The 18,346-nt window shown below is 40.4% G+C and overlaps 1 protein-coding gene across 1 annotated transcript in view; it reads right to left on the bottom strand.

The window, feature by feature from the left end:
- Positions 1 to 350: 350 nt before the first annotated feature.
- IGDCC3 (immunoglobulin superfamily DCC subclass member 3) overlaps positions 351 to 18,346 on the bottom strand; it is a 67,174-nt gene continuing 49,178 nt past the window's right edge. Inside the window, exons 8-14 of the mRNA XM_078621488.1 lie at positions 13,704 to 13,951; positions 11,288 to 11,452; positions 10,662 to 10,850; positions 10,111 to 10,215; positions 8,528 to 8,669; positions 6,370 to 6,598; positions 351 to 4,579 (exon numbers count right to left, since the gene is read on the bottom strand). Coding sequence (XP_078477614.1) covers positions 4,109 to 4,579; positions 6,370 to 6,598; positions 8,528 to 8,669; positions 10,111 to 10,215; positions 10,662 to 10,850; positions 11,288 to 11,452; positions 13,704 to 13,951 — 1,549 coding nt within the window. The 3' untranslated portion in view covers positions 351 to 4,108. The remainder of the gene's footprint in view (positions 4,580 to 6,369; positions 6,599 to 8,527; positions 8,670 to 10,110; positions 10,216 to 10,661; positions 10,851 to 11,287; positions 11,453 to 13,703; positions 13,952 to 18,346) is intronic.

Here is an 18,346-nt window from a genome sequence, read left to right as displayed (position 1 = left end):
TTTTACACATGTTATTTTCGGAGCTAAATGTTAAGTAGCATCCCACCGTATGTGAAACAATTGTAGTTGTGCTGGTAAAACCGTGTGGAACACTGCAGCTATACTTAATTCTTAAGCTCAAGACACATACATTGAAATGCATGCATATATGTATGTTGAACTTATTTCGTACCGTACATAGCCAACCGTGATAAGCGGAGGTTATTGTTGTTATTTTTCATGTGTGTATGTCATTTGTAGAGTAATGGGGTCACAAAACCCCAGCAGACACAAGAGGCACTACCATAAGCGTAATGTACAACATTCCACAGCCAAAACAATAACAAAAAAACTTCACAGACGGACAACTGTAAGCTTATATGATGACAATTTATTTTTTTACATCACTTTTGAGATTAATAGACAACCCCAGCTTAAGGCTGCTACTTTGTCAATGAGAACAGAATACAAACGGTATAAAGCAAAACAACTCCGGTGAAATGGTGCTTTGTGTTTAAGTGAATGCTTCAATTCCACGTACAAAAGTGCTCTAACTGAAGTGCCATGAGGCGGTGATATTTTCTATGAAGATGGCTGAGGCTTAGAGGTGAGTCAACATTCAAAACACATTGGTTTACGCGGTTTCAAACAATGGTTCAGCGCGCACGAGCAAAGCTATTCACTAACACATGCTGGAAATTTGCTTACTTTCTTTCCAAAGCATTACAATAGGTAGATCAATAACATTTGTTTAAACCATAGCCGAGTCCATTTTTCCTACTCACTACCGCAACCTACTCAATACTTAGCTACCTCGCCTAAATGCTTCTACTGGTACCGTTTTTAAAGCACATATCAATCAGGGTAAAATACAATACACATACAAATCAATGTCATGTACGCACATAGTTTTCACCCTAAGTGTTCTCGTTACAAGAATATCAATCGGTCAACACAAGCATACAAGTGGTCACACAGTCCACTGGAAGAAAAAAAAAATTGCCATCGAGATACAGTTCATGGCTAACCCAAGTTTGCTAGCAAACAATGGTTTTCTGCAAATGCCTTACATTACATAGTGAACGCAAAGATGAATGGCTGCGAAGTTATATTGTGAGGATGTGTGATCATTTGCATTTTCCCAATGCATGAATAATGCCCAGATAAGAAAAACCGGACAGCGTAAAAAAATACCCTGTGAATATTTTACATTCATCCTAAAACACGTATAAAACAAGAGTTTGTTCCCTCCCTGAGATGTCTGTGCTCCTCAAGGGTCACTCGATCACAAGAGAGCCACGTGTTTCAGCTGCACGGCTACAGTAGACACAACCAAGTTCAACCAGCATGCACAATGCCAACCGCATCGACAAATGTCAGAGCAGTGCCAGATCATGGAACATCGAATTTTATGGGATTTCACTCAATTACTTTGGTTACAATGTCAATCAGGCTAACTAATACGCAAGTCACATGCGGTTTCTGCAGAAGCCTCGGATTGATCGATATTCGTTGGCGTTATGCGTCAAGTTCGCATGTTTGAGAGCTCCTCCGATGTGTCTATGGGTTTTTTTTCGTGCTGTTCGGCATGACGTCTCACTGCAGTTCCACGTGAATTTCCCAGCTTGCAGAGCTAAATGTCAGACATCGCGCCGAACAGCCGCGCGGCACGACCCGGCAACGCATCGGTCAGAGCTTCACAACACAGCCACGAAAAGCTACGCCGTGGTACGACCGATGTGCGGGTTTTGCATTCATGAGCGAGTTTTGAACTGTGGTAGTAGTTTTTTTTTGAAGAGGTATTATTGACTGTCCTACGTTTTTATCACATCCGCAATATTTGATCACGCTTTTGTATCTTCACCGTACGTGAGACAACACAATATTTGTTTGAGAGGTGAGAACACTGTCGTTTCACAATGTTCCAGTAAAATACTGACGGTTTTGTTTTCAAGAGCACCAACATTTCTTGAGATAGTGTGCAGCCTTCCAGCATTATACGAACACATATTTTGGTTTTCTTCATCAGTTTTAAGTCTGAGAGGTCCTTAGAAGGTAATATAATGATAAGCTGAGCAGTTTTAGTTCTTCTAAATAACCCTTTTACAATCTACAAAACAACATGCAAAAACACAGATTTTTTTATTTTTATTTTTTACACTTACATGATTTAACTTGTGTTGCCATGTAATGACTAAACACTACTAAAACAGAGCAAGCTAGTAATGCTGATAAAGCTTCATAGACTGTGAAAACATGGTATACAGAAAACCATTTCCACAAAAAATATAACTTGGCAAACAAGAAAGGAATACATGATACCTTAATGTTCAATAACACTTTTAAATATTTATATTTTACAGTAGTTTGACAATACCCCCCCCCCCCCGAAAAAAACTTAAACATTTTGGTTTTGATTTAAAATAAAGATATACCAACAAAGGTTATTTAAAGCCAAACTTACAAGTAATCAACTACAGCAATTTAGAGTTATCGTATTTTAATATCTGTAATCTAAGTGCTTCGTGAATAAAAATAACTGTCCACGTATCATATGCTCAATGTGTCATGCATGGATAATTAATCCTTCTAAAACAAACACCTTTTACTTTGGACTACATCAATGTACACATGGTTCAGTTACATCTCTTCACACCACTAAAACAAATGATTTGGTCAAGAAGCATGCCTTTATATTCTACACTTCAACGAAGTGTATTTCAAAAGGGATAAACAAAACAAGGAAATGTTAACATATATATTTCTTCAACATTACAACATGAAACCTGACATTTCTACATACTGGCATTAAATTACTTGTAATATGTAAAATTACTGCCTGGAGAGAACTGCAAGTGATTTGTAATGGAGAACAAAAAAAAGAACACTTTGTAATACACGTAATCTATGCACATTTCAACTTTGTTAATAAAAAAAACACAAAACATGAAAAATAATTAATAAAACAGCAAAGGCTGGATTTCATCATTGTTTGATATTGAATGTTCATACATTTTAGACTTCCTAATGCTTTAAGGCTTGAACCGTTGTATTTGCAATTGCCGCCCAACGACAGTATTTGACATTATCTCTCATAATGATTTTGAGTATGACACAAATTCAATTTCAATATATAACAATATGAAGTCTCAGCCTCAATAACAAAATTCCAAAATGCCCTTAGGTTTTCAGCAAGGAACTAAAAGATGCGCATCATGCCAAAGAAATAAATTATTCTGGCTTTGGCTACATTCACTTTTTTTAAGAAGCCCAACTGGACGCTCAAGGCATCTGCACTGAACGGAGCACACAGCAAAACATGTCTGAATCCTATGGTGACGCTTGCTTGCCTGCCGGAGTGTGGTAAAGTGTTGGGTCTGGAAGACACAGCTCGTAACAGCCACCTGTGAGGAAGGAATGTGCGAGTCTGAAGAGCCCAGCGTTGTTCGTGGAGTTGGTATTCATACTGCACTGAGGTAGAGGCCGCAGCCCAACCTATAGACTTGCCACAGCAACACAGTTTTGTAACAGATGGATGATATAAAAAAAAACACATTAAGACACATGACATAACAATATGCACGTGTCTGTAAAACAATAACGTGTTTCTGTTTTGTCTTTAACCCCGCTAGTTTCACACAGAGGTGTCAGTAGTAATAAGTCCCAGCTATAAAAAAACACCTATAGCCCCTTGCAGTTCCAGGCTGTGAAGCGGACGATGTATGTTGGTACTGGCTTCTCCACCAGACCAAGAGGCTGACTCTGGTACCTGACGGAAGAAAGAGACCTCACAAAGTCCCACGTACGCCACGTGGGTTTCCTGCTAGCCCTGAGGTAGATACGTTGGGCATTGAGTTTCAACTTTTGACCTGAGTGACAACACTGGCCTGTGATAAAATCTGAGCAAGGAGCTTCTCCATCTGAGCAATTGTATTATCAAATAGTGTAAAAAAATTAACAAAAAATAACCTTGAGGTAGTTGCTTATTCCAGAAAATTCCTTCATCAGTGCTATACCAAAACAGTGGACTGGAAATCGGTAATAGCAATTCGACATTCAGACGGTATTTGTGGTTATATTAAAAAGTACTTTTGAAACATTTGGAAAGGCTCCTTGGTTGTTAGCCGGCCTATCGGAGTGCGACAGAAATCTCCGTCGCAGCTGCTTTCCCACAGCCATTCTCCAACAGCTTGCAAAATGGTTTTGGGGAGGAATCGGCGGATGAATTGGTGGCCACACCACTCGATAGGATGCTTGTCTCTTGGGCCTCATCCGTTGAAATGTCAGAGTTGCTCTCCTCCTTTGACTCATTTGAAACTTCTTGAAGGTCGCTCACATACGACACAATCTCCACAGAAGCTGCTGAATCCACTCTCGTGATGGCAGTCGGCTGTGTATCGCACTGCGAGGTTAAGTCAGCGTTGAGCTCTTCGGAGGACTCTTGGTTCCTGTGCACAATGGAGTGCGACTCTTGAGGGATGTTCTGAGCCTTTTGCTGCTGATCTAACGGGTTGCCACGTGGAACCGAAGAAGAGTCGAAGTCCACACAGACACCATCCATCAATACGCCATTATCAACATTGGTCAATGTTCCATTGACCTGCAAGAAAGAATACCACATATATGAATTATATTAAAGGTTATGGCCCCTCTTCACCCATGTATCAATCCCGATTAGCTAAAAAGTCTCGCTGTAGCTCAATTTTCACTTGTGTTAAAGTCATGTACGCTGTTATTTCAGACTTCAGATTTGTACTCTCAGGATTTAAATACGGTCTTCTATCATTCACACATTTGCAATAATAAAATTACCTGTTAACATAAAACCAAATATTTTTTGCCAATTTAAATGGCCAAATATTATAACAAAGTCTACATATTTACAGAGTGAAGGGATAATGCTATACATTTACAAACCTGTATTTTTATTTAATGTTATTGGCTCTGCTTCAATGTGCAAATATTTATATTATTTTTGATATGAAACTTTAGAAGAAAATATTGAAACAAACCATAGTCAACTGTTCTTCATCCACTTTTAGACAATAGCCTCTCCAAGCTGGCAATAACCTTCTCTGCCATGTGCATCTCTAATTCATCTCATGTCCGCATGTAACTTATTACAGTACTCTACCCCCTCAGTGGTATGCATGCACACAAGTGAACAACCATTCACTGAATCCACCGAACCCATGACTCGCTCTGCTTGACCCCTCATTCAGCATTGTTCACTACTTCGCTTGACCACCCTTACCCCTTCACTCTGTGCACATAATCCTTCAATCGGCCAGTGCGTTTCAAAGTGGGTGGTACTCTGGGGGGCACTACCCAGGGAAGGATGGGGTGGGATTGCTAGGGGCCATGCCAAAACAATGGCAGCAAAGGGAGGGCCAGGTGGGCATACCATGACGGTGGAATAGTGGAGGAATGATAGGTGAAGGGAAGTGGTGATGATTACAGTGGCGGTTGTTGTGATGAAGATAGCAGCGGTAGTAGTGATGATGACTGCGGCGATGATTATTTCAGTGGTAGAGTTGGTGAGAGGGGATGGCCAATTTTATATATCATTGACACTTTTTGTATTACATGTATCTCAGAAAACATTAAGTAAATGCAGTATTGCTACTTAATATGAGTTAGCATCAGGATATGTTTTTCTCTTACATTGGTTGATGAAGCTAATATGAACGTTACAGCACTAACTTAATGAAAAAGTATTCCACTTTTATGAAAGCAAAGCACAAGTGGATCAGATGTTTACCCCTTTTAAAGTGGTCACTGTGCTTGTGCCAACATCATTCCTGTGAAAATGAGCATATGACAAACTTCTGTTAAACTAATGTGTGAAAAAAAATAAAAAATAAAGAAGGAATAACGAGTTAAAGAATGTTAAACAGATTAATAACCCTCGCTTCACAGCACATAATTAGGGTTAAAAAAAACGTAACACCGCTGCCATTTTTAAAACATATACTAACTTTATCGTTGTTTCAGGGCACCTCCGATTTGGGCAGTTGACTATGTACGGTGCAAAGAAAGTTCACAGTTACAATCGAAACACTTTTTATCTTCTTGGTTCTTTTGGTAAAGTCACGTAGAAGGGAAATAATAAAAATAAAACATAATAAAATAATAAAAATAAAACATAATAAAATAATAAAAATAAAACATAATAAAATAATTCTCACAACGTTTCGGCCACAACGCAAGCAGCAGTCCTCTTCACCTGAGGACGGCTGCTTGCGTTGTGGCCGAAACGTCGTGATAATTATTTTATAATGTTTTATGTTTATTATTTTATTATTTCCCTTCTACGTGACTTTACCGAAAGAACCAAGAAGATGAATCCCTGCAGTCACGAAAGCTTTAAATCGAAATCTAAACACTCACAAGGTCTGAAATGTCAGGCTCCGACACCAAGCACTCGAGCTCGCGGGGCTCGGCGAGCAGTAGCGTGGACTGGTGCTGCTGGGGCCCTTTCCTCTCGGTGCCCGCGGCGGGGGCCGGTTGCCTGGCCCTCACCCTGCCAGCGACGCCGCCACCGCCGCCGCCCAGGGCCGCCCCGTTGCTGTGCTGGCGGCCCGCGCGCCCCTCGCTCACACCGGGCCACCCGAAAAACCTTCAACGCGCGCAGTGCGGAGAGAAACGGCGTGAGCCAACCCCGCCAGAATCGCCAATTGACGGGTGAATGGCAAACAGTGCTTAGCTTTAAAATAATAAAATAGCAATACATTACACATACGAAGCATATTTATACGAGGAAGTCAAAGCGCCGTGAGTCACAAAAATAAATATGTGAATAAATGAATAAAATGTTGGACGAGGCGAGGATAATAACTGAGAAGTAGAGCGTAGCATATGACAAAAGCACAATCCGTTGGGGCACTTTTGAAAATTAAGCAGTTCAGCTTCTCAAGTAACGGTTGCTTAAACATTTCTTACGTTTGATAACACACTTTTTAGGCTAACCTATGGAATGAGTATCATCTGCTGAATGGAGTGAAGATCCTAAATAAAAAGAAAGTGTTCATGATGTCAGTGGACTAGGTCGTGGACAAGTCAGCTCATGGGTAACAGTAGCTGCCCTTGACAGTGATTCACAGGCAACGACGCAAAATAAATCGCGTCACTCTGCACTTTGTTTGTGCCGCAATACACACGTAATTTTTTATTCTGTTCATATCAATTGGTGTTCACTATATGATGTGGGCATCCAGCCTCATTCACCTCCTCTCCATCACCAGCAAAGCAATTAAAGGGAAGCCCAATCGTCATTTGGGGCTTGTGTGTTTGAAGGAACTGCCGTTCTCATGCTATTGGTGTGATGCCACACAAGGAATGGATTGTTTTTTAAATAAAAAATAAATTTGATTCATCACCATTGCTGACCGGTTGGAAGGTGACGAGGTGAGGGGCCTATCTATGTGCATCCACTCACTATGATGCCTGCTCACGAGAAGAGCAATGACCTACATTGTACGTCGGTGTGTTGGGTGCATGAAACACAACGCATAAGGGTCCTGCAACTAATTCCTCCGTGGAGCTGAGCGATTGCATTTTCACTTGAAAGAAATGAGCAGTGTGGCTTGCTTCATTTCGAATGCATTAGAGAACAACATCAGAGTATGGTGGTGCCATCCACAGTCGCGAAACTGAAGCAACGTTTTTTTTGTCATCTAAATTATCTACATTACATTTTAATCTGAGTTTTTCTGTAAATCCTTAAGGATCCATGGATAAATGGAGAAATTGTGGATGCTTTGGACACCGTGAATAATAGAGTGCACGGAGAAAATAGGATTTTACTATGTTATCTTAAAAGTGCTATTGTATCCATCATGATGTGAAGTTTTAGAAAATGTTATAACAAAATGTAATGTGCTGTAGAGTACAGGTTTCCCTCACTTCATGCAGAGTCGATTTGTGCGATTTCGTACAAATGCGGCTAATATACTTCTACCCTACATTTTCTATATGCAGTTTCAATTCACTCATATGCAGCTATGCGGTAAGACATTGGACAACATCGTTGCCTGCACTGTATTGCGCTGCTCGGTAAGCAACTGTCTCGTGCCGTTCGGCTTTGTGTGCCCTTTGCTTTGGAACATATCTACCGCATAAAGCGAGGGAAATGTGTAATTTTCTCAGAGCATGTAGCCAGACAATATGAAAATGCTAGTCTAAAACCATTTAATCAAAGCTATTTACCCGACCATGCGAGAATTTTGTCTTTAAGGAAAAATGTTACGTTGTAAATACAAATTCTAATGTTTACTCTGTAGTAATGGGAAAATGTTCGGTTTCAAGTTTTGGCTGTGACACCAGCTGCAATCTTGTAACTGATGTCAGATTATTTGTAAAGTGTACACTATATAAAATAGAACCCGCGGTTGTGATTTCACATAATTTCTGGACAGGTATAGTGTAGTGCCCACAAGACGTGAAGTAAACTGGCTCAGCAGCAATCACACTATCCACAAATCGTCCAACCACTTCTATCTGTGTGTGTGTGTGTGCGTGTGCCATGATTTGGTGCACAGGTGATGACCTGCGTCGGTATCCCAGAAGCAGGAAGAGGACACAGATGACGATGCAAGCCAGGCCAATGTGGATTCCGATGACGATGCCTGTGGTAGATGCCCCATCTTGCCACGTATCTCCCTCACAATCCGTGCCGGTTGGCTCCAACACTGGTTGAAGGAAAACAAAACATAACCCATAATGCAAAGCCCGCTTCTTGGCACCACCTATCCCAATTATACAATCATTCTTGGATCACTAAACTTCTACAAGACATATGGTCCTTTTAAATGTTGAATAGAACTTATTACACCTGTGAAGTGCTGCCAGATATGTCAACGGGAAGATGCATGTCCAATTCTCAATGCCACTTATCCCTGTGGTCATTACGAATCTGCCTGGGTGAATGACGTAGGCATAATTATGGACAGCTTGAGATTGACCATCACTCCTGGACTGATATCATCATCAGCAGCCATTTATATCCTCTGCCTGATGAAGGCTTCCCCACGTTATCAACATCCCTTACGGCAATGTGACACCGCAATCCATCTTACTGTTTTACGTGAGCCGATTTAATCATCACTCCATCTGTGCAATGGGCCTCCTTCTCCAGTGAGTTCACCCTTTAGCTTACATTGTCACCAGTTTCATATCCTTTCTCGTGATGAGTCTTGTTCAAATCCACCAAACCCACTTTCCTTTGCAGTCAATTTGATGTGGTTTGATTTACATTTTATTCCTGATCCGCGTGCTTCTCTTTCTGTCTCTCAGTTCAATGCCAAGCATGCACCTGCCCATGCTTCTTTGCTCACTTTTAAGATTTAGTTTCATGTTTTTGTCAGTGTCCGTGTTTCTGATCTGGATGTCATCATCAATACACAAAATGTAGAGGAGCCAGGAAAAACGTACAAGCATAATCATAGAAGTAGAAAGTTTGATGTTATATATGTTGAGACCATCGTTATTATTACAAACAATAACATGAAGTCCTGGAAATTACTGAAGACCTAAAAAAAAGTCTGCGAATTTGAACCCGAGATGCATATGAGCGAAACAAAAGTCACGTACAACAAGTTTGCTGCACAGAATAAAAAGGCCAGTGGATGGAATGCACTAGAAAACACAGCAGAATATTTAGAGCAAAGGCAAATCATGAATGTGCATAAAAAATAAATGTTTCAATCAGTCATTATGGCCTATTATGACACTTGGATCAAATCTATAAACACTGATTACCAAATGGAGTAGAACCTGGAAGGATATGCGAATACAAAATCATCGAACGAATAAATTCAACATCCTGCACTAATGAAAAACTAAAACATCTTCTATAGCAATAGCAGATGAAAACAACAAAAATCATTATTTAGCAATTTTCATGTTCTGATGCTGCAACCAAGATTGTGGAATTGACACCAGAACACATGAACATCGCAATAATACAGTTGTACTGACATACATATGAATTTGGATTACCCATGCTTCTGTAAAAAATACATGCGATCAACCGCACACGCTTAGTATATAAGCCATTTGTGTTTTTGGAGACAGTCGAATTTATTCTGATTAGAAGAAGCATTGACACGAGAATGACCGTTAGTGATTTACCTGCGGCCTGTGGACTGTCTTTGAGTGACACCAGTCGCGCTGTGAAGTTTCCGTCTCCAAATTCGTTGAAGGCCAGCAGGCGAACCTCGTACGAAGCGTAGGACTCTGCAGGGTGAGCAAAGCAAACATTAAGACCCTTCATTCCACCTCTAAGTAACGTACTGTATCGCTAACACTTGTTTTAATGCAATTTTAAGTACAGTATATTAGCTTGGTTGACATTATTGGTTGTAAAAGCATGAACAAATACATCATCACATGAGATTTCAAATATATGATTAAAAAAAGTATTATTTTTAAGAGTTGCGGTCAAAAGCTCTTTACCTACTTTAATTCACTGTCAGACATGCATATAATAAAGTAGTAAGCAATTGGAATGAGTCTAAAAAGATTCTGAATTGTGATTGTGAGGAATGGCAGAGGAGGGCAATGAGTGCTCGAGTTTGGAGGTACGGGGACAACGTCGGTGTAATCCGAAGCTTAAATCTTTCTGTTCAAAACTCGGCAAACCACTGCGTCTCACATTGTGCAAAACACCACTATCAACGTACCGAGGTGCGCAAGCTCGTAGCTGGTGACATTGGCCGCGAGCTCCAGGGGCCCTTGCAGGCGTGTCGAGTAGATCTTGCCGTGATAGAGTTTGAAGCCACGGATGCGGCCCAGCTTTACCGACGGCTCCCAACTCAGCTGCACGGCGGAGCTGTTGAGGATGCGCGTGAAAAGGGCCGGCACCGCAGGCACTGTGCGATGGTGGAGGGAGGGGGTCGAGCACAAGAAATGGTAGGCAGGTGAGAGGCACCAGCAGCCATGGCACCGCGAAATTTTAATATTACGGTCAGTGCTATATCTCTCTCCCAAGATGGACACTGCCATAAAAGAGCATACGTAAAATAAATACGGTAATAAAGCAACAGAAAACATTAAAACTGTAAATTCTACGTATCCTACGTAAACCATGTTTCATATCTCAACTTTATGTTTAACATTTGTCGAGGCCATCATTATTACCACCACTACATTATTTAACACTAGATTCTGGACTGGAGCGCACGACGACCAATGTAAGGCAATCTTCATTACAATGAATTTGTAATGTTACCGAAAGAACCAAGAATATAAGAATATAACATGACAACGGTTGACTCCAGTGCGTAGTTGGCCATCAGCGGGGGATTACCTTCGCCGAGCGTTTCAGCGGTGACGTAGTCGGAGGGCTGGCTCGCTCCAATCGACGAATAGGCCTTTACGTAGAAGGTGTAGTGGGTGGATGGCTCGAGCTCCAACACCGTGCGCTGTACGGTCGTCTGGCTCACTGCCTCCTGATACTCCTGATCCTCCGAGTCTGTGAAAAGTCGAGCATATTTTTTTAACGTAGATTTCTGAGTAAAAGCAACGAATTTAAAGGCACAGAAATCGTGAAAAAAACGCTCATCTCATATCTAATGTACGTAAACATTTGTTTAAAAATATTTAACTGCAATTTAGTGTCTGATTACTCATCAAGAATATGAAGTCAACATCAACGGAGCATGATTAATTTATCGTGTCACCGTGATAGCCTTTGACATATAAGAATGGTGTGAATTGAATACCAAATGTACTTACTTAATTTCACAGAGTACAATGTATTAAACATTACTAAAGTCAAGTATTGCTCAATAATAGCAATTTACAGGCTCATTGTAAATCCACTGCTGGATGAAGGGCTCCCCATGCCATGTCAAGCCATGGCAGGGGTTGTTTGACCATACTTCACCACACTTGTCAGTTCAATTATCATTCACCACTCACATTATCTATGGCCAGGAATCGAACGTAGATACTGATTTCAGAGTGTACTATACCCACCACTTCGCTAATGTGAATTCCAATTAGGACCTTAAGGCGTATTAGCATGATGAAAAGTGCATATGCATATAACATTACAAGTTTTTTTCCCAAAATGTAATCTGTGCATTTTGCTCCTTTTTAATAGGTGGATCTAGAACAAGTTCCAACATCAACCCCTGAAAAATGTTAAAGTAATGCAATGCCCAAATTGAGTAAAGTAGAACTTCTCAAATATGGGTTTCATAATTTAGGTACGAGAGGAGTTTCTCTTGACTTTGTATTCAAATTATCTGTATGTGTCGTACACATCACATTCTGTCTGAACCCGCCTACATTGCTAGCAATGATGTTGTCAGAATAGTGTTGTGATGCTCTCTCATTGCCCAGGTACGCAGTCTTGGTCAGATGGAAGATGATTTATTTCATACAATTGACCACCGAGAACAAACGCAAGGGAGATGAGTTATGAGAGGGAACCTAGCATGCCCAGGCCATGGGGCCATAGACTTTTGTTAGCTGTGTTTAACGCGCCCACTGCGCGTTAAGCAAGATTAAGAGTTCATGGCAAGCTGCGCCCCTCTGTGATGTCATGGAGCGGAACAACCACTTCTCCAACTCATCTATCTTGTTCGGGAAGGACAGGGCGAGCAAGCCGCAGCTTTATTTTATTTCTATTTTATTTGGTTTTAACACGGGAATTGCTCTCTATTTATTGTCCACGGCCTTGGAAACTTCAATAAGAACCTATGCTTCCATATTGTACGCAATATTGTACACAATAGGGAGGGAAGATACGGTATAGACAGATCAATTGCAACTGTTTCCGTGGCCGTGATTGCATTTTCTTTTTTGCTATCTGTCACCTGCGTTCTTATTCGCCACCCTTGGGAATCCTCGGCTAACGGAAATAACCTCATTTCCCAATTCCCATTTAAATAGATTATCTCTCCTTTGCAAAGAAGACCTGGGTGCATCTTGCTTTGTAAGGGTAGGATTATTTTTTCGCAAAAAAATAAAAAAAAACACATAACCAGCTCACGGATCCTGTGAATATAATACTTTATTTACAACTGTAAGGTTGCATATTTCAATTTTGGCCTCGCGTCAACTTAGCATATCATCCTTTTTGGGTTCACTAAATGAGTAACATTCTGTGAAAAGTCAGCAGTTGTTATCAATAGGAAGACTGGTCCCTGCCATGAAAATGTGGGACTTCCACCACTGACCAGGGGCGGCTAATGCAGAGGATTACTGCCCATTTCACGCTTGAGCATCTTGGTGTTTTGACTTGGACAATGTTCAAGCCATGATATTGCACACAATGGCCTACTTCTGCTTACATAACAGGGTCTTTAATTATTACTTCACAGTGAACTTTGTAAATGGCCTGCAAAACATTGGTAACCTTCTAGGAAAATTACCAAACAGCTTGAGCAATTAAACTTTCGACTGTGCATAGTGGCACTGTAATATATAAAGGCCAAACGAAAGTTGAATCACTCTGACTTTGCAGTGATTTCTTCCAAAACTTGCAGCTCGTAAGTGAAAAAAATGAAATACAAACTGGGTCGAGGATATGCTATGCATATAGTGTTCACATAATTTCGGAACAGACTAGCTTCTCTTTATTGAGGGACATTTATCCTACAATTCCACATTGTGCCAGATAAGTTATATGAAGGACTTTAAACTGCCAATATCGCAAAGCCCGGCGGAATCCACCGCAAGCGGGCAAGGGGATGAGGGCACCGTCGTTGACGTACCCTGAGCTCGGCGAATGTGCAGCACGTAGCCGATGATGCCGTGGGGGTTCTGCAGGGGCTCGCGCCACGCTAGCTCCACCGTGGTCGCGGAGGCGGCGCGCACACGCACGTCCCACGGCGGGCCGGGCAGCCCGTCGGAGCCCAGCACGGCAAGGCGCGCGCTGGCCTGCGTGTAGCCGGCGCTGTTCTCGGCCGTGCACTGGTAGATGCCCTCGTCTTCGCTGCACACGCGCTGGATCGTGAGGGTGCTGCGAAGCCACGGCAGGAATTTAACGACAAACAAAAACAAAGCCCATTTCGCGAGCGGATTTTTTTTATTGCACTGGCTTAACCATTTAATCGCATAGTGGTGCACACGTAGCAGATTGTTAATGGCCACGATTACAAAATAATGTTTATGTATTTCTGCAATGTCAGTCAACAATTGCGCAATTTATTAAAATGACAATAAACGTATTTATCCAGTTACTTAATCTGAATTATCAATCTGCTGTCATTCGTATTACACGGCCTTGACCAGTTCATGAAACAGAATTCAAAGTGTAAACAATTATTACTGTTATTTGAACAAAAAATATTTATGCTGTGGGAGATCGACCACATTACTAGACCTGAGCACATGCAGCTGAGACTTGTGACGTTAAGAAAAATACTGCATATTGACCTCTGTCAGAAATGTTCCCTTCAAAGGAAGAAACTGATCACACTCTCTCCAATAAGACAGTGATAATTGTACCATTTCACATGCTTCTTGCACAACAATTCGTGAACAATCTGTGATGCATGTTTACGTTTATTTACGAAGCAACCCTGCTGTCTCACAATGGTGAGTTCATGCCAGTTGCTTTCTCAGCAAGCTAAAGGCAGGGCTAAGCCAGGCACTGTGACCTTTTGTCCGTTTTGCACGATGTAGCTCTCAAAGCATCATCTATCATCGGCCCCTCGCTCACGGCTCCTTCAAGCTCTCATCAGTCTTTAGGCACCATAATTACAGCGGGGTGTGAGGCTGCCCCAAATACCCAATCCATTCTGCTAATGAAATCTCTTTGGGGAAAGGAAAGCCTTCTTTCGCCATACTGATTATTATCGAACAAATCTTTCATAAAAGTTGCACAATTGCGTGAATCTGAAAATAAGCAAAGAACTGCGAAAGGATCAAGTAAAATCACGTGTGTTTAGGGTGATACTCTTTTACGAATATTTTCAAAGCTCTAAATATATTCTAGCAGAGATGGGAGAATCCTTTTCTAAAATTGCAGAGGCAGGAAACCACACGTTAACCACTGCAATGCAATGTGATATATGTAATGCAAGCAACGTGTGAATTATTACTCAGCTACGGAAACACTTGGTATTTAATAACATGTTCCGAAAAAAACCACACCTCTCACTGTTTTACATTAATGAAAAATATCTTACTACAAAACACACCACACACCCTTTTCTTCTATGGAAATATAGTGATACGTGTTTGTATGCTGATGTCATTATCCTAAAAAGCATAGCTGCTTCATGGTGCACCAGATAACTTTTATATAAATACGTTGGCCTTTACAATATTCATAAGCACATTGATGGGCAACTGGTTGTCTCATCCAGCTCAATGAATAACCACAATACATCCAAGTTATTTCCATTGATTCTACATTTATATTGGAACCTTTAGAATTATTATTTTGGAAAAGCTATGGGCCAGATTCACGTTTTGACAAAATGGCTGAAAAACATTGCAAAAAATCAGATGAAAATTAACATTTGCCAAGATGGAAAATCTGGCCCTATAATTATTATATTGCCAGGCACTATAGTATTATTTCCACAACCAGCTTGAAGTGAGTTGGACCTTTTTGGTTGGTGCAATCCCCAGGAGATTTGTGTTTCCATGATTTTAAAGCAGGCCTGGGTCACCCACATGCCAGGCCAAGATCAAGTCAGCACTCATTGCCAAGGGTGCTCAGACTCTGGGCACCTGGGCTCATCCGAGAAACAGTTGTGAAGTCATGGGGGTCACTGGGGCACGAAGCCTGTGGGCTGGGATGTCAATCGCTGCACTCAATTACTCCAGTGTCACAAAGTGTTTCCACGCTCATCCACTGCTGACCTCTTACAAAGTGATACTTACTGAATTGAGCCCCAGCGGATCGAGAGGCTGATGTGACACCAAGATATGAACTCACATCCTTCCAAGTTTGAGTTGAGCACATGAACTGACAGCGCCACTCAACCAGAAATCTGAGTTCATATAACCGAAACCAATTGTGGAACTCTTCCTATCTGGAATTAAGTGGGGGTGCCCCTCTACAAATCAGGAAATCACTGATTTTCAACCTGTGACAAAACCCCTTTTATATATGACTGCCTGGCTGTTATATTGTGGGTGAAACGGTGGATTCACTGGCTCGACTGCTCTTACAATTAACAGAGCAGATAACAGGAAGTCCTTGCTTTCTGTGTGTTATCTGTGGTCGGCTACAACGCACATGATGCACACGCGCTTCACTGGCATTTCTGGAAAATTGCTAAAAATGCGGATATTTAAAATATATTTAAGGTAACTTAGCATTGGGTTGGCCTTAACACGAACCTAATGCCAAGGTTTGTGAAAAGCGCAGTATGTGCAAATCGGAACATTTTCCTGAATCCACAACTGGAATCTAAGTTAAGAGGGTTGCATAGAAGACAGGCAAAGATTAACCACAGCAGGTTGCTTCAGAAGCCCCTAAATCCCTAAGCTCTCTCAAATAAATGTTAATTGTTATTTGCCTCCGAGAAGCCAAGGAGACACATCCAATCATCTTGCAGTACAGAACACATACACTGTATATGCCTGGTAGTTATTGTACTTAGCTGTCAATTCATTACCAGCATCTACGCATTTGCTGTGGGGGTACTTACCATTGCATAAATTCATTAGTAAGGTCCTCAATTAAATATGTTTTAACTAAGGAAACAAATGAGATTGCTCTTAAAATGCAACGTAACATATTGCAGTGATGTCAGCAAGTTCTGCTTGCACAGCTTACTCCTTATGAAGCATTGACCAATCCACTTAACCCTTGCACTGACACACACTGTGGACACTTGAAACAATCAGTGAAAAATGTCATGAATTAACGTGGACTGAAACAAAAGGTTGTGGATCGTGTTCACTGGCTGCATAATGTACATGTAGCGCTTGATGGATTAGTTTAAGACTTTGGAAAAGGAGTGGCAAATGGCTTTTAGATCAATGAGGCTGTATAAATGTGGAGGTAATAAACAGATGGTCATGGATGCCTACTTCGGGGAGGCATAAATATTTTAGGTTTTTGGTCACTTTATGGATTACAGAGCAGGGCTGAACAAAATGAGGAATATTCACCGCTTGTCCAGGATTATATATTTTGGCGAAGCAGTTTAACACGGTTAATATATTTGCGTTGTCAGCCAAACTCTAAACATATTCTGTAGCAGTCAAAAGGAAATCAAATGTTTATATTTTTACTGAAAGATATTTCCTCTGTCAAATGTATAAGCGGGTACTTGTCGAATTATAAAATAAAAAATGGTGATATTAAACATAAAATGGTATATCTGATAGCTAAACATGGAATAGGTATATTTATGCATACACACACAGTATATCATTAATTAACAGGATAATGGTTTTATTATTGCAAAATTATGTTGTAACATTACTCACATCCAAATAATAAATGTACATCATGCAAGTCATATCCCATATATATTTTAAACCTCAAATAAACATTTATTTATCTCAACTATATCAGTAATTAAAGCTAAAATAGATATACATCAACGTGTAAGCACAGCAATGTATTTATTACGAGATATTCAAGGAATAATGGGATTTTAGAGGAGTGATGTACTTTTATAATGCTGTATATGTAACAGTGATATTTAAAGTGGCTTATTTTATAAACGTTTTCATGGTAGAATATTTACAAATTGGCTACTAAATACAAATTTCTGACAGTTAATTTGTTGACGATGAAAAAATAATTGAATTATGGGCTATGAATGTGGGATAATTAGCTCAAATTTGATTTACAAAACAACCGATTAAAATATATGCGAAGTTTAAATACAAAATACTGTTTTCATTCAAACAGCATTGACTTAACTTTTTCAAATTAATTATTTTTTGTGAAACAAAAATTCAGCTAAAATTGCCTCCAGTAGTTTAACACGTAGACTTTCGCGAACAATATCATCCATAATACAGATTGTAAATGTTGTGGCTTGGCTCTCCAACACACTGGTGTGCTGTACTAGTGACGAATTGGCATGTTATGTTTAGGTGACAACCCTTACTAATTGGCTGTGTCGGGTGGTGGCAGGTTTAACGACACATTTATATATTTACGCGATCTAGCCTAAAGAAATAATGTATTATGGATGCCTCCAGTAGTATACGTTTTAGTTTCAAAACCTAACACGATACAATTTGGATTAACAAAAGCATATTAATGCATCTGTATCTCAAGAAAAATATAATAAAACAAATCCCATTAATTGGTTTACTATTTCATGGAACGTCCTTTGCCAGTACCATGTAATAGTGCCAGCAATTAAATACATTTATATTTTTGGTCATTCAATTTGACTTGAAGGAAACACCAAATTAAATTAGAAAACAATAA

Source organism: Lampetra planeri, chromosome 3 (genome assembly GCF_965212315.1).
Source record: "Lampetra planeri chromosome 3, kcLamPlan1.2.h2, whole genome shotgun sequence".
Taxonomy (NCBI): Eukaryota; Metazoa; Chordata; class Hyperoartia; order Petromyzontiformes; family Petromyzontidae; genus Lampetra; species Lampetra planeri.
The sequence above is the reverse complement of the archived record's forward strand: the minus strand, read 5'-3'. Positions and strand labels throughout refer to the sequence as shown.